Raw genomic sequence first — 16,142 nt, 5'->3', positions numbered from 1 at the left:
TACTCTTTCAGGGCCACTTATGTGTTAGTTTTCATTCACAGAGGTTTGCCTATAAATCACGGCTCTCCTGAAAAGCACAGCTTGGGAAGTATTTATACCTGTGTGTATTCAGGAGTCAAAATAAGTGTTTAGAATCTAGGAGTGGCCTGGCTTGCCATTTTCTGATGTAACATGTTTTTATGCAGGAGTTGGGAAAGGGGGATTCTGAAAAAGCAACTGGGGGAGAGGGAGAGAAATTGGACTGCAAGAAGCATGTTGACAATGCCCATGGTCTGGAAGTTTTCACATACCAATCCACCAAGGTCTGACATCACACTGAACTGACTGCCAACTTTGCAGGCTAACTTACCCTTCCTTCCCACCCATGTAAATTCTCATCTCCCTTTTCTGCTTAGTGTTAACTAGTGCATTTGAATCAGCATAGTCATAATTATTACTGCTAGCCATAGTTAAACCAGAGATGGCAAACAGCTTTCTAAGGCTAACTGTGGCTTTATCTGTTCATACTTTAGCACAATAAACATTGGCCAGAGTGGTGGAAATAGATTTCTCACTATGATCTGGGCTAACGGGGAAATGGTAATCCTAGATCCAAGCAGTATATGTACTTCTGATTTTATGTGGTGAGAACCCAAAAATTTAGGACTTGCAATTGCACCCAGCCCACACATCGACCCCAGATCAGTGATCTAGGATTTGATCTGGGGTGGCTGCTCTGGGGTCACTGTGGGCTGGGCACAACTACAAGTTCTAAAGTTCTGGGTTCTCACAAGACAAAATTAGGAACACATGTGCCACTTGGATAGTCGCTTTCCCACCAGCCTGAATCATTGGGAGAAGGCACCATATGTGGTGATGTACAGTCGTTGGTCCTAATAAAGCTATAACCCTACTGTTGTGTGTGGATTCCTTCCCCCGCCCCTGCAATGCACCACCAACACAGCTACCTGCAATTTTTGTCTACTCTCAGCAGAATTCTTGTTTTGGCTCTTTCAAAGATGAGTGTGGCATTCCTAATGCTTTGTGAAATAATTTCTTCTACTGGTTCAGGTGCACACTGGCCTTCAAGCAAACAAGCCTTTGAAGTCCTTAAACGTATTTAGATTCCTATTAAGCTAACATTCCCTTTGCACCCATTTCTCCCAATACAGTAGGGCCTCTTAACAAAGCAAAGGCCAGAGTGCACCCGTAAAAGACTGTTTGCGTTTATAGTGTGAACTGGAATGTCTCGGGTAATTAGATAAAATCCTGCATTGACCCAATGAGGCATAACACTGATAATACTGTGTACCTACTACATTCAGCAAATGTGGGTTAAAGACCTTTGCCTACCACACAGATAGAAGCCTGTAATCAAAATTGGACTCCCACATCTTGCTCTTAGAGCGGTGGGATAAGTGTAGAGTCTAATATAGGTAATTTTTCAACAATGGCATTTATTTTTCATGCACTTGGAGTCTGTCTCCTTATCACTTCCCATATATATACCCGCTCCATTTGCATTGTGACATGACAGTAAAGTTTGTTCTAATGCATAGAAAAGTGAATGAAAGAACCGGTGTGTGTCTCCTAAAAAGCTGTGTGGAGATATCATTTTTCACGTTATTTTATTTGCAAGTAACTCAAGCACATCATTTCTGGGTTTCTGTTGTTGGGGGCAAATGTGATTTCTATCTGGCTTTTCACAACATTTTTACCTCACATGGGAAACCATTGTTGGCTTTTTGATCAAAGTGCCATGATGTTTTTACAAGAGATGACTGATGAGCTGTACAGACATAGATCATTGTCAAAGCTGGGGTGGGGTGGGGGGATGGTAAATGCTTTTATCATTTTCCAAGTTCTTGTTAGAAAGGCTTTCCATTGATCAGCAGAGTAGCTAGAGAAAGCAGGAGTGATTACATTTGATTAGGCTGCCTTAAAAACCTGTCATACAAGCTTTAGATATAGTTTTACCTGTGTAATTTATTTTCCTTAACACAGAACAAAATCACTCATAAGGCTTAATAGTGTTTACATGTGGTTAATAGACTTATTTTATTGTTTTTCAAAATGCTATAATGAAACTCTTTCACCTCTCAGGTTTTTCTTGTTGACATAGTTTGGAGCTAGTGTGTCTCACGGAAGCCATTTTAAATCATGCCACGCGGCAGCCTATTCTTGTGTAGCGCTTCGCTACATGGATCAAGTGATTTATTTTTTCTCTGTGCCACTCCAGACCTTTTTTCTTTTTCCTTTAACCATTTATGGTGGCATGGAGAAACTTGCCCAGTCTGCATGGTGGACTGCTGCACATCTGTGGTTGTTCTAGCACTCAGACTAGCTGTGTGGTTTTTCTTCTGACTCTTAGGAGACATAGGAAGCTGCCTTATACAGAGACAAACCTTTGGTCCATCTAACTCAGTATTATCTACACTGACTGACAGTGGCTCTCCGCGGTTTCAGACAGGAGTCTCTCAGTCCCACCTGAGCACTTTCCAAATGGCAGCTTAAAATGGCTTTGCAACATAAAGGCTTGGTGTGCGTCTGTACAATCTAGATTTTGACACCGTCTTGCATAGGGGAATGTTCGCAAATTGGCTCTTATCTTGACGTTTCAGACTTAAATCATTTTGTGTGAAGAAAAAATAGCTGTGTTGGGGTGTTTTTGGTTTTTTTGGGGTTTTTTTTGTTTGTTTGTTTGTTTTTTGCAGGCTTGCTCCATTCCCCGCCCCCATCTCTGCCTCTCAGCTTCCCCACATGCGCTCTCCCTCTTTGTGTGGTGTGTATTTGTCTCTCATTCCCCTCACCTCTCTCTCTCTCTCTCTCTCTCACTCTTCTCATTCTCTTCTACACCCCCAACACCACCCCATCGCAACTCCCAAGTTTTGCAATTTTCCTCGTGTGGGGGTTGTTCTCTCTCCTCCTCCTTGCTCTCACTCTCTCCCTGACGCCTCAAAAAAGGTTTAGAAAGGATAATAAATTCTTCAGAGATCCTTTGTGGAACACTCAAGGCTTAGTCCAGGCCTGCTCAACTTGGGGCCCCCCAGCTGTTTGGGGACTACAACTCCCATAATTCCCAGCCACAGTGGCCAAAGAGCACATTGTATGTGTTGTGCCCAATATGCCTATCCCCTGCAATCTGATGGTAACTTGTTTAAAAGGTGCAATCCCAGGGCTAACTTTATACAGTACTTTGCTAGACTGTTAGTCTAATAAAGCCTATCTATAACCCATTTTGGGGTTCTTTCCAAGAAAAATAAGCGAGAGACTGAAAGTGGGACTTGAGCTCATGGGCTCCTTAGCCTGTTCTCATTGCCCTGAAAGTTTGCCCTCCTTTTTTTTGCTCTAACTCCTACTTAACTCTAAATTCTTAATTGAATGATAGGAACACAGGCTTGAAAGGCTTCAAGTACAGCAGAATAAATTATTTTCACTTGCTGTTAATTATCTTGGTGATTTAAAATGTGCATGTTGTTTTTACCTTGAACTCTTGTAAACTACAGCTTTCAACTGTGTGGTGACCTTTTGGACTGTTAAAAATGTAGGCATGAACATCAGAAATCAGTGATACAGTTTAATCAAAATATAACAAAAGAGCCAATATATCTGGTGCTATTTTACGCCCAATTTCCCTACCCCTTCTCCAGAACACAGATATATCTTAGATTATGTGTTAAGTTCACAGAAATGGAACTCACCCACCACATGTGAAAGCATCTATCGACGGATATTGTAAAAGATTTCTTCATTTCCTTCTAGGTGTCAAAAGTGAAGAACTGTTGTAAAAAGGGAGGAGAGCTGGTCTTATGGTAGCAAGCATGAATTGTCCACTTTGCTAAGCAGGGTCTGCCATGGTTGAATTTAAATGGGAGATGATATGTGTGAACTCTGTAAGATCTTCCCCTTAGGGCGGGCCTGCTCAACTTTGACTTCCCTGCTATTTTTGGACTACAACTCCCATAATCCCCAGCCACAGTGGCCAGTAGCAAGGGATTATGGAAGCTGTAGGCCAACATCTGCAAGAGGGCCGAAATTGAGCAGCCTTGCCTTAGGGGATGGGGCTGCTCTGGGAAGTGCACCTGAATGCTTGCAGGCAGAAGGTTCCAAGTCTCCCCCTCTCCACTGCCCGGCATCTCCAAGATAGGGCTGCGAGAGGCTCCTGCCTGCGACCTTGGAGAAGCCACTGCCAGTCTATGTAGAAAATACTGAGCTAGATGGGCCAATGGTCTGACTCAGTATATGGCAGCTTCCTACGTTATTACAGCAGCAAAGATAGTTACAATTAACTGTCAATTGGCAAAGTTCAAATTCTTTTCTCAATTAAAGAAAATCTGGGGAATTGCTCAAATGGCAAAGGTAATGTGATTAGCATGAGAGGGTACACACACAGCCTGATCGTAGAAATGAAGATGCTGTTAGTTTCTCCCTACCTATAATGACATCTCCCCTTTCCCCCTCAGGAACATAGAGGAGAACAAATAAGAAAATCCTCCTTTCTATTTAATTAATATAGAGGAGATTAATATTTCTCAAACTGATATCTGTCTTTTGCACAAGATTGATCATTTATTCTATTATAGGACTGTTGATGCACCTGCTGTTCTCCTGTTCTAGCGGTTGATTTTCAGCTTTCCCAAATGATCCCTATTGTAAGGCCTCAAACCTCTTTTTTCTTCACTCTTCCATATTTTGCTCACACAAGTTGTACAGCACTTCCCTGTTAGTTTCACCTATCTCATTCAACACAAGTTAACAGCTAAACATGCATGTGGTTGCACAGGGTTTTTTCCATCCCTCAGCTTGTTGCTACAACATCCATAAATGTACATGGATTTAGAGAGCACCCTAGTGGTAGAAGCACTGAAAGACAAGTTTAGAAAACTTATTACCAAGTTCTAATTCCCACTCCCTTCTGTCAGCCACATAAGCAACTTAACCTGCAAGTCAGTAGCTCATAGACATCTTCAGTCTCACCTTATTGTAATCACCAATGGTCTGAAAGGTGTCTGAGATAATAGAAATTGTTGATACCTGGAAACTAACAGAATATGTTGCATTTTCTACATAAGTAAATAATATCTGTGAATGAAACCAGTAGACCAAGTTGCTGCTGCTTATTGACATAGTGCCTGCCATTGGTACAGATCTGCAATGTGCAAGCTAGCTGTAAATCTGAATACAATAGTTGCCGTCCAGACTAAAGCTGTGCTGGTGCAACAGTGTATTCCATTACATGCAGAGGAGAAGGATATTTTCTACAATTCCCCCTTTCTTCTGTGTCTCCTGAAAATATGTGCCTGGGAGTTGTGGGACCCTCAGAGACATATTTTTAGGAGGCACAAGCAGCTGCAGAGCAAAGGGAGGATTGTTGTAAACTGCCCCCTTTCGTGTGATGGAAAACACTGTTGTGTCCACATGTCATTAGTCAGATGCCAGCCATTATTCATCACAAAGTAGTGTTGTATTATTTTTCTACTCTTTCTTAGATTTATGCAGAATTTGCAAACAGAGGTGCAAGAAATGGAATTCATCCAGTTTTCTAAAGGTCTGAACTTCATGAGAAAAGAAGACTTTGTAGAATGGTTGCTATATTTCACTGATGAAGAAAACAATGACGTTTATTGGCAAAATGTGAAAAAGAGAATCCAGGCAGGAGAGGTTTGTACTAGAGTGCCTAAAACTGAATGATTGCCTAAAAGTGAATCGGTTGTCATGCACGCGGGACAGGGCCTTTTCTGTTGCTGCTCCCGGATTCTGGAATGCTGTCCCAGTGGCTATTTGCTCCTCGGTCTCCATCATGGCTTTTAGAAAGCATGTGAAGACTTGGCTTTTTACTCAGGCTTTTATGTGATTGTCTCTATTGCTGCTTCTTTGTATATTGTATGGTTATTTTTATGAATATATATATATATATATAAATTAATTAGATCTGTTTTTATATTTTAACATAATATTTTAATTGTGTAATTTTTATAGTTCTGTTTTAATTTTTTCTATGTGAACAGCCTTGTGATTGTTTTTAATGAAAGGCAGTATATAAATTTAACAATAAAAATAAATAAATACATATATAACTTGACTTTTCTGTTGTTTAGGTCAAGAGTATTCTTAATAAACACTTATGTGCTGCAAAAATGTTACTTTTTATTTTATTTATATTTTACAATTTTGACTAATTTTATATCTCAGCATGATAATCTGACAAGTTCCTTAAGAATATATTTGGTCTTAGAGCTTTTGCCTGAAAGCCTTAACTTACTCTTTTTTTATGTTCTAGAGTATCAGTATGGAAGAATTTAAGACTTTCTGCCAGTTTACAAACCACCTAGAAGACTTTTCAATTGCCTTGAAAATGTTTACTGTAGCCAGCCGTCCTGTTAAACGCGGTAAGAAGTGTATTCTTTGGTAACTGACATCCTGACTAAATTTCTAGAAAGAAGTCCTAAATAGATTAAGTGATAGGGATGTACCGAAACGTGATTCGGCTGTCTGAATCATGGGCAACTCCCTTTAAAATCGAGGGCTTACACAGCCCCATTAAAGTGGAGGAGAGCAGGCCCATACCTGCTCCTCCTCCACTTGCCACCATTGCTGCCATCCTGGCAGCAATGCCATCCAGCTCCCCGTAGCTATGCCTGCACACTGGCAGGGCGTTTCCCAGCTGGCTTGCACATGGCCTCTGCGCATGTACAGTGGCCATTTGCATGGCCAGAATGTTTGATGGCCACGCAAATGGCTGCCATGGATGCGCAGAGGTCATGTGCATGCCGGCGCCATACAGGGGCAGTTGGGAGACACCCAGCCAGCGTAGGGGCATAGCTGGGGGCAGTGCCGGGATGGTGGCAAAGGCGGCGAGCAGAGGAGGAGCAGGTATGGACCTGTTCTCTGCTTTAAAGGGGCTCTGTAAGCCCTCGATTTTAAAGTGAGGGTGCCTGCGATTCAGACAGCCAAATCGTGTTTTGGCACATCCCTATTAAGTAATCCTTTTAACTCCGAAGTAGTACTATTGAGTAATGTAGTCTGGGATGTCAGCCACTACATTTAAATTTTAGTACGGTAAATTTTAACTAAAGGGAAGGCAATATGATGTGCATGGTGTCTGAAAATATGTACTGTAAATCCCAGTCATAGAAGAAATATCTTCTTTTTAAAAGATTCTGAGCCAATTAAGGCAAAATCTCTGAATACCTTACTGACCAGAGGAACACAGCAGATTGCCATCTTCTCTCAAAACAGGACCAACAGCAATGGAGATTGTTCCCAGCATCTACTCTGTCTCTGTAGGCAGGCAGGGGCTCTGACTGATCCCAAGCCACCACAGCTGCCAGTTCTGGCTGCTGGAAAATGGTAGCTTGATGGTCAAGTAGTAATGAATTGGATCCACGCACTTCCTTGTTAAGATGATACTGTGCAAATTGGCCCTTTAAAGTACAATATTTCTAAGTGACGTTTTGAAAGGCACAAGAGGCACATACATGCTCTCCAGCTCCTGCATTTTTACCCAACTTGCAAATGGGTTGGATTCCAAAAGTTTGTAAGTTGGATGTTCATAACTCAGAACGAATGTAGTTCCCAAAAACGATGACTTGTTTGTATATGCAGATTGGCTTTTGTAAGTTGGGAACTTCCTTAATGTAATCTGTTGTGGAACTTGGTTTGGATGGATGGATGTTTGTAGCTCGGGGAGTGCCTGCATTTGCATTATACAAAAATGGGAATGTGTGCATGTCCTCCGTGGTGAGATCTGTGGATTTTTCTCTGCAGGGGAGTGATGCAAATTTCTCATCCTTTAAGACATGGCTGCAGAACTTCAGCCCTCCTGCAGATGTTGGGCTGCAACTTGCATCATCCCTGACTATTGGCCCCCCGTAGCTGGGAATGGGAGGTTGTTCAAAAGTAGCTGGAGGACTTAAGTTGTGCAGCTCTGAGAGAAGTGCTAAAAACAATCTTCTAACACACACACACGCATAAGTTTTTCCTCACTGTTTATGACATGTGAAGTTGTGCTTAAAGGCGCCCTGTGTTTCAGAGCTGAACAATAAAGAGGGAATACAGAGAATCATTTTGGCAGTTCCTGTTTGTCTTGGCTATTGGGGAAAAGGCATTAGAACTGGAAGATGTAATGAACCAACCTAGTATGATATATTCCAAAATAGCAATATCTACTGGCATGCTGTTTCATCAATACCCTGTTTCTCCATTGTTTTATCTGCTGCTTCTCCATAGCCAGGGCAATGGTCTTTTGCCATGCCCACACAAAAACCCATATCTGAGGTTAATGTGTATTGTTGCTCAGATTTCCAGGCAAATGTCCAGCCCCCCACAACCCCTGGGTGCCCCAAATCCTGCCTTAAATGTTGCGGGTGGCTACACTGCCAGGCTGCACCACCGCCCACTGCCAGGCCAGAGCACAGTTGAATGCAACTGTGCTGAGGGTGGTGGCTGAGTGCTGCGGCCAGCCCCCTCTCTCCTCCGCCATGCGTGCGAGCCACACACCCCACACGTGGACTCTGGTTGTCTGTGGGGAAGGTAAGCTGGATATTGCCGTTCCCCCCACCCCATGCCCTCCCCACCCACCAACAGTGGTTGTGTGCACCATCTTATTGTTTTGCAAAAGACTAAAATTACACTGACACTATTTTTGTAGAATTTGTGGAGCAAATTTTGCAAAATGCATATACAGTCAATATGGCTATTATAAAACTGTGCATAGACCAGCTTTCCTCTATTCAGTGTCATAAAACTAATCTATAATCTTACTCGTTATTTTTTTTTTCTTTTTTAGTAATTACATGTCATATGCTGGGTTTTTTGTTTTTTATTTGCTAGCTGAGTTCAAAAGAGCTGTGAAAGTGGCTACAGGACAGGAGCTCTCAGACAACATTTTGGACACCATCTTCAAGATCTTTGATTTAGATGGAGACAATTGCCTCAGCTATGCAGAGTTCTTGGGAGTTCTAAAGAACAGGATGCATCGTGGTTTAAGGGTAACAAAGCCTTAATAACCTAGTATGTGCAATTGGAATGATTTACTGTCTAACTGCCAACATCACACAGTAATGGAAATACTTTGTTACAATAGATGGTGATGAAAATTGTATAGGCTACTGCTTTCAAGATGATGGAATTATAAATGGACAAATAGTGAGCTTTCTAATTAAAATGAACTTTCCACAGAGTTAGCTAACCTATTAAATTGTTTACTGTTGATATATGCTCATTATTTTTAGTTAGACATACAGTTCCATGGATTAAGGCGTGATTCAAGTAGATCTGTTAAGCATTTCAAGAAATACAGGGACCTGAATGTCCTCTATCATAATCCCTTGTGCTGCCACAGAATCCTTTCCAGTTTGTCCATCAGATTAGCCTACATTATTCAGATTGCTCTATCACAAGAGGAGATTGGGAGTGGGTAGAGTGCTTTGGGCCAGAGATGCCAGTAAGCTAAGAACGAAGATTAATTATATCCAGATGTCTCAACAATAAGATGTGACAAACTACTGCTGGGTGGGGGGTAAAAATCTGTCTTTTTGGCAGGGTGGGGGAGATCTCCATTCTGAATCCAAAGAGTTGAACAGACCCTAAGTATGAAAGCAAAAGCCATGACAGAACCACCCTTTCTTTGCTGCCACCATAAACCTTTCCCTCTTAGTAGCTGATTCTGGCTTTGGGCATGGTATGGAACCAGATATCTGGTAGATATCTTGCAGATAAGCTGATAAAGTTGTGGCTTCGCTCAGAGGATCCAGTCACTCCCTCTGTTAAGTTCCGCTTGCCAATTTACCCTTTTTGTACTAAGTTAATTCTTTACACTCTTTCCTTAATTGCCCAATGTGGTTTTTTCCTTCTTTTCAAGATCAGGAAGTTGGTCTGTAACTTCCTATAAAGCTCTCAGCACACTGTCCCCGTCCCATCACTCCCCCTTCAGCATTTTTTCAGGCTTCCTTCTTGGTGACCAAAAACTTTTTTTCCCTTTCAGGGTTCCTTCCTTCAATTCTCCAGCAATTCCTGTTCATCATCAGGCAACTGTAAACCTCCAGTTGATAACTCCCAACTAATACCTTTCCCCATTCTCTTTCCCTAACAGTAATCTCACCAGCCCAGTTGAAGCCATATCCCTTAACAATGCCCCTTGCAACAACAGTTACATTCCTTCCTAAAAACATGTCAGTGGGGGTGGAGGAGGGGATCAGCACATTGCCCCAAATAAAATGGACTCTACAGAGTTACCATTTGACCCACACCCACCCCCATTAAACATTTTTCTTAGTCCTACAACACAAAGCCAACAATAGTTATTAGAACACACCTAAAAGCTTCACTAAAGGTACAGGTAGGATCTTTCTTGCCCTAGACAGATTACTACTTGGAAGGATTAGATTAAAATTCGCTAGATATTTTACTATACAGTATACAGAATAGCAAGGTCTAAAACTGGATTCTCAGTCACTTAAATCCGTTATGTTAATACTTGAGGCAAACGATTGACTATGTAGTCCTACACTATAGTTGCCTCCAGGGCTTTGTTATCTCCTCCAATGAAATTTTAATAGCAAAGTTTTAATAGCCTTATTGAATCAAGGGTAATGGGACTTTAAGGAATATTGTACTAATTCCTCAGTAACTATCTAACTCAAGATAGTTAACAAATTTAAATACTAGCTTACAAATTTAATTTGAATCAAAATAGATTATTTCAGTCCACAGAATATAAAAGCTTACAAATTTAATACACTGTGCAAAAGGAAAAAGAGATAAGGGGCAAGAGCAAAATAAGCAAATTTCAGGTACTGTAGTTACCTGAATCTAAAACTAGTTTTTCCCCCAGTTATTTGAAGTTAGAAATCAAGGGGTCATCTTAAATTCAGGGCCCTCTTCCTTTTGGGGCAAATATAGGTATGAACTGTACTTAACCTCTATTTTTGAAGGGGCGTGCCTTTAATTGAGAAGCGCTTCATATGAGCAGTGTTAAGTGCCGAGAGGAGGTTTGCAGGGAGAATGGGTTTGACCCACTCTCTCCACAGATAATCACTCGCCCGTTACCAGGTGGGCATATCGTCTGCCCAGATGAGTGGCGGCTTGTCTCCAGCACACCCGGCTGCAGCTCTCCCTGCAGCTCCGGGGTCGGGCGCAGGGAAGCACCGCTGTGCAGCGGCCCACCCTCCGGAGCCCCAGTAAAGCACCATGCAAGGGGAAAGGAGGAGGAAAGCTGTGCATGCACTGCAAGTGCACGGTGCATTTCTGAGATCCCCCTTCCCCCTCCCTCCCCTCTGAGTGTGCCCACCAGGGCTGCAAACAGCCACAGCAGACACACGATCTGGAAAACAGGGTTAATGGAGCACTCGCTCCGTTAACCTCTTTTAAGGGGGTGGCTACTTAGGCGGGCTTGCTGCCGTGGAGCCACCGGGCTCACCCTCGAGCGCACGGTGGTTCTCACAAGGGAGCAAAACTGGTCTCGGCTCCCTTTGTCTGGTTTTCTCGCTCATGAGAATAGCTTCAGAGTCTTCTTATATTCAGGTAAATATGGTACCAACTCTTATGTCATGATTATAGAATCACCAGATAGAATGGTTACTATAGAGATTTCTAAGAGGAGAGAGACCAAATAGCAGTTTGTCCCAAACAAGTTGGTGATGAGGCATTCTGTCTTGCCTCTTCCTCCGATGCAGTCAGGTGGAATGTAACTCTTACACTGAATGATAACTATACGTTATTTTTTTAAAAACAGGTACCTCAACAGCAAGGAATACAAGGTTACTGGAAATGTGTGAAAAGAGAAAGTATTAAAGGAGCAAAAGAAGTCTGGAAGCAAGCTGGGAAAAGCCCTTGTTAAATACACCAATAAGAACGTCATTTTAAAACTATAAATAAATACCCGGGTTTGCTGCTTTCTTGATGTATTCTTGTTTACATGTTGGTTTTAGTAGGTACAATACAATCATTGTATACAGTTAAGTATGGAATGCATTTATTTTCTCATCGTGATTTTACAGTATTTATCAATTTAATCAGTTTTGTCTTGGGGACAATTATGATTTCCAGATTTCATAATTCTGTGGTCTAATTCCAGCTAGGACTGAAGTTCTCAGAAAATGATACTGTCAAAATCCCTGTGTTGATCAGAATCTGCCTAGAATTTAGTTTATGTTGCAGAACACACACAAAAAGTCTTGTTGATGATGCTGGGAGATGTAAAATGCCCTCCTTCCTTATAAGAGCTGGGGAAGGGGGGGAAACCATGAAACCTACAATTCCACAGTGAATTTTTCAAGATCAATAGCCTTTTAAAATCATTAGTCACTCATTAATGGCCCTGTCAATTTTACTAGTTCTGAAGGGATTACAGGATTGCAATTTCATCCAGTATATGTCACAAATCAAAATTTAATACTAAAATGCTAGGCAACAAAACTTTGTAGGTATTGAAATCTCTCTTGCCTAGGGAAGATTGTTTCATATGTTAATGATATTCTTGTATATTCCTGTATAAGTGTTTCTATTAATTTATACAAATGTATTTTTGTCTATTATGTATTCAGTAGGATTCTTGGTGTCTCTCACTCCAAACTGGAAATATGAACATGTTTACATAAACTAGGAAATGTAAAATCGTGTGAATGTTATAGACTAAATGTTCTATCCAGTTAAGTGAAATGAAACAATGGCCTCTTGAGTGGTTATAAATGAAATGGCTTCTGATCTTGCTTACCACCAGGATTCAGTGTGTAATCTTATGACAAGTGGCAAACACATTTGCTTTGTTTGCTACAGTTTTTGTAATCACTTAAGTAGTCCACAGCCTATGCTAAAGTAGTTCCAGGAGAATATATCAAGGCGAAAAGCAGTCTAAAGACAGCATAAATAAAAAATATGTGCACATATATCACTTGAATACAAATTGTGAGAAACAAACTCTTTAATATAGAGATCAGCCACTAAAGGTCTCAGAGTAAAATCTAGTCTGATGAGGAGTAATAGGTAGGCCCAGTAGCCAGTCCAGAGTAATAATAGCCATTTAGTGGCTGTAGCAACGGGATTTGCTGGCAATTCACTTTGCGGAATGGAGGAACTAGCCTACCATTCTCCATCGCCTCCTAAGAGTAGACCTGTAAAACTATGTGCTGTCTAAGGCCATAAGCCTTGAAATGAGGATCAGAAATCAAAATCTGCATATAGCAAATATCTTTAAACCTTGGCTTGCCTGTAATTTGCTGTATGAGTTAGTGCTGCCTAAATACATAAATGCATGTGTTTTGTATGGAAGAGGTTAGTATAATTTTATTTTTTGTAGAATACCAGTGACTCATATATAAGATTACATTTCCTTGGGCTGTTCCCTAAAAGTTGACATTGTGCTTTTTAAAATAAATGCTTATTAGTTCCATCTCCAGGGCAGACACTTTAGGTTTCAAAAATGGCTGCTTTCAGAGACAAAATATGTGCCTGTTGAACTCAGCGTGAAGCTTGCAAGACATGGAACAAATGGTAAACAAGAGGAAAATTGTGTCTATGTAACTCTCAGATGCTTACCGTCATAGTGGGGGGAGGGGAAATATTTTTTGTAATGTTAAACATAAATTACATAAAAATAAATAACTCCATTTGTATATCACCCTGTTTTTGAGTACCAAGAGCCACCGAAATAAAAGCTTCCAGAAGAGCTTTGGGGCCAACTACACATTGTATGTCAGCATGCATAACTGTGCTCCTTTAACCTTTTTTTTTTTTTTAAGCAAGGACAGTTGGAGAGGAGAGAACTTGAAGAAGTAACAGGGGAGGAAGAGGTGCTAAACTCTCTTTCCTGTCCAGTTTCTCTACTTCAAGTCTTCTGCTCAGTAGATTCCTCCCCTACTCCTTTTTGCAGGTTCAAAATGCAGTTAACAGCTTCTGTTAGGGCTGCTGGGCACTTTCCAGATTACATGCGACAACAGTGTCACTATGTGTCCGTTAAGTGTACTTCCGTACTGCCTGTGTTTCAACATCGCAGTCCCTGCACTGTCAGCAAGGTGCCGTTCACATTTTGGATGCCTTCTTTTGGGTTTTATCTTTGTGTTGCAGTGCTACAACGTTGCCAAAAAATAGCTGTATTTTCCCATTGTAGGAGGTTTGCACGAGCTAGAAAAGATTGCTCCCCCTGCTGATGGCTTAGCACAACAGTCTTTATTTACAGTTTCAATACGATCCTGCCAAGCCGAAATAAACTACCACTGTTGTAGCGTGTAATCTGGAAAGTGCCTTGGAGACATCTACAACTGGAATGACCAGGTTGTAGCATCCGACCCAGAGCTCCAAGACCATCAGCTAATCATCACCTTTTGAACATGACTCTGTGAGGCTGTTCTCACAAGCAGCCAAGCCATTAGAACTGCCAGGATCAATGCAGATCCTGACAATGTCGTGGCACCAAACCCAGCACCGAAGCCCAGCTCTTAACCAAGGTTAAGGGTGCAAACTCTGAAGGTCATGTTGCTAGAACATTGTTCCTCTGCAATAGCTCTGGTTTAGCCCCCACTAATTTTTTGTCACTGTAGGAATGTAATATGTTGGTCATAGAGACATATGACCATCTGCCCTTGACCTAGAAATGCTACTTTTTCTTTTGGCCATTCTGTTGCAATGGCCAAAACCATTGGTTTGGTAATGACAAGTTAACCATTAGTCAGTAACCACTACCTTACCAACTTCCAAGAAAAAACTCTGCAATATGTTCATTCTTTCAATCTGTACCCAGAGTTTTATTATAAGAAGCTTGAAGGGGGAACACCCACCTAGTTGTGCATTCAAATGCATAGATGGTAGTTAAATCTCCATTATTGTTAATGTTCCATAAATGTCCAGATAGAAGCCATCCTGTGAAAAGGAGTGTGGAGGGAGACATGGGCCATTGTTTGTGGTGCAGTCAAATAAGAAAAGGCTTAGGTTTCCTTTATTAAGATCTCTCTCAGAACTTCCACAATAGGATGGTCTGGGTAGCAAGTAGGATAATGCTACAATCCTGTGCCCATTTATTTAGAGGCAAGTACAGTTGTACTCAGTGCCATGCATTGGATTGTGATATAAGTGCACTGATAACCAGTGTCTCATTCCAACACTCTAGTGGATTTGGTCAAACTGTAATGTCCATTATTCATTCCAGGGAAGAATTGTTGTTGTAAACTTATGTGAGCTGACAAATTTGGGGATATAAGAAGATGCAGATTTGTCTTTGCCATGGTAGACAAATAATGCCAGTTCCGGCCTCCCGTTTTGCTAGCATGAACATGTGTTTAGGACCTCCTTAAAACTAGCGGTATAATGTTAGAACACCAAAATTTTTATTAACACAACACAACCCCTGTTGATCTGCATTTCCCAGGACAACAACTAACCCTACCCATTTTATCCTATCTAAATTCAGGATTTAATGAATGCAATTTAGCTCTGCCTTTATAATTGTGAGGGCTGAAAGTTGCTCTTGTACCTCCTTATATCCTATGGGTTTTTCACTTTTTTGTTTTTATACTTTGTGTGATTTCTTTGTTTGCTAATAAATTTTTGATTTGGAACCATTTAACCTTTAACCTGTATTGTCCTGTCATTGTTGGTGAGAAAATGCATTCAGTAATAAATGTAAACATTGTCCTATTTCAGTCAAGGAGGGGAACTGTGTTACGTCCTCATACTAAAAACACTTCCCTTGAAAGAAGGTGAAACAGCACACTAAAGATAGAGCATAGACTATCAGCACTAGCTGTATGTAATGTTGATTTTCCAGCTGAATAGCTTGAGTCACATTTCTGAGTCTCCTCAACCCTTGAGCACTGATCCTGCTACAAATGGAAGAGGTAGTAGCACTACACTGGCCTGATTTGTACAGAGCCCAAACCCATGGTAGCATGGAAAGCACTTTGGAATCTCCTTGTTGACTAATCATGTTTTTACAGCTCATTACTTTGAGCACCTTTCATGAGCACCTCAACTTGAAGGCATTGTCACTGTGGGTATGGAGTAGGAAAGATGTCTAACCTGCATCTTCAATCCAGAAACCACAATCATGGAAGAGTGAGGGAGTGGGGCCTGAAGAATTGGTACACGTGATGAAGCCCCACCTCTTAGGAACCCACGACACCATAAGAGTTCTAATAAACAGAGATCACAAATGTGTACTGTTGACAAGC

The 16,142-nt window shown here is 41.3% G+C and overlaps 1 protein-coding gene across 1 annotated transcript in view; it reads left to right on the top strand.

The window, feature by feature from the left end:
• MICU2 (mitochondrial calcium uptake 2) overlaps window positions 1-15,545 on the top strand; it is a 127,823-nt gene extending 112,278 nt beyond the window's left edge. The window contains exons 10-13 of the mRNA XM_053309540.1: window positions 5,469-5,640; window positions 6,260-6,368; window positions 8,812-8,969; window positions 11,714-15,545. Of these exons, the coding sequence (XP_053165515.1) occupies window positions 5,469-5,640; window positions 6,260-6,368; window positions 8,812-8,969; window positions 11,714-11,818 (544 nt within the window). The 3' untranslated portion in view covers window positions 11,819-15,545. The remainder of the gene's footprint in view (window positions 1-5,468; window positions 5,641-6,259; window positions 6,369-8,811; window positions 8,970-11,713) is intronic.
• Window positions 15,546-16,142: the final 597 nt, after the last annotated feature.

The sequence above is a fragment of the Hemicordylus capensis genome, chromosome 3, assembly GCF_027244095.1.
Source record: "Hemicordylus capensis ecotype Gifberg chromosome 3, rHemCap1.1.pri, whole genome shotgun sequence".
Lineage (NCBI taxonomy): Eukaryota > Metazoa > Chordata > Lepidosauria > Squamata > Cordylidae > Hemicordylus > Hemicordylus capensis.
Note: the sequence above shows the minus strand (reverse complement) of the source record. Positions and strands in the feature narration are given on the sequence as shown.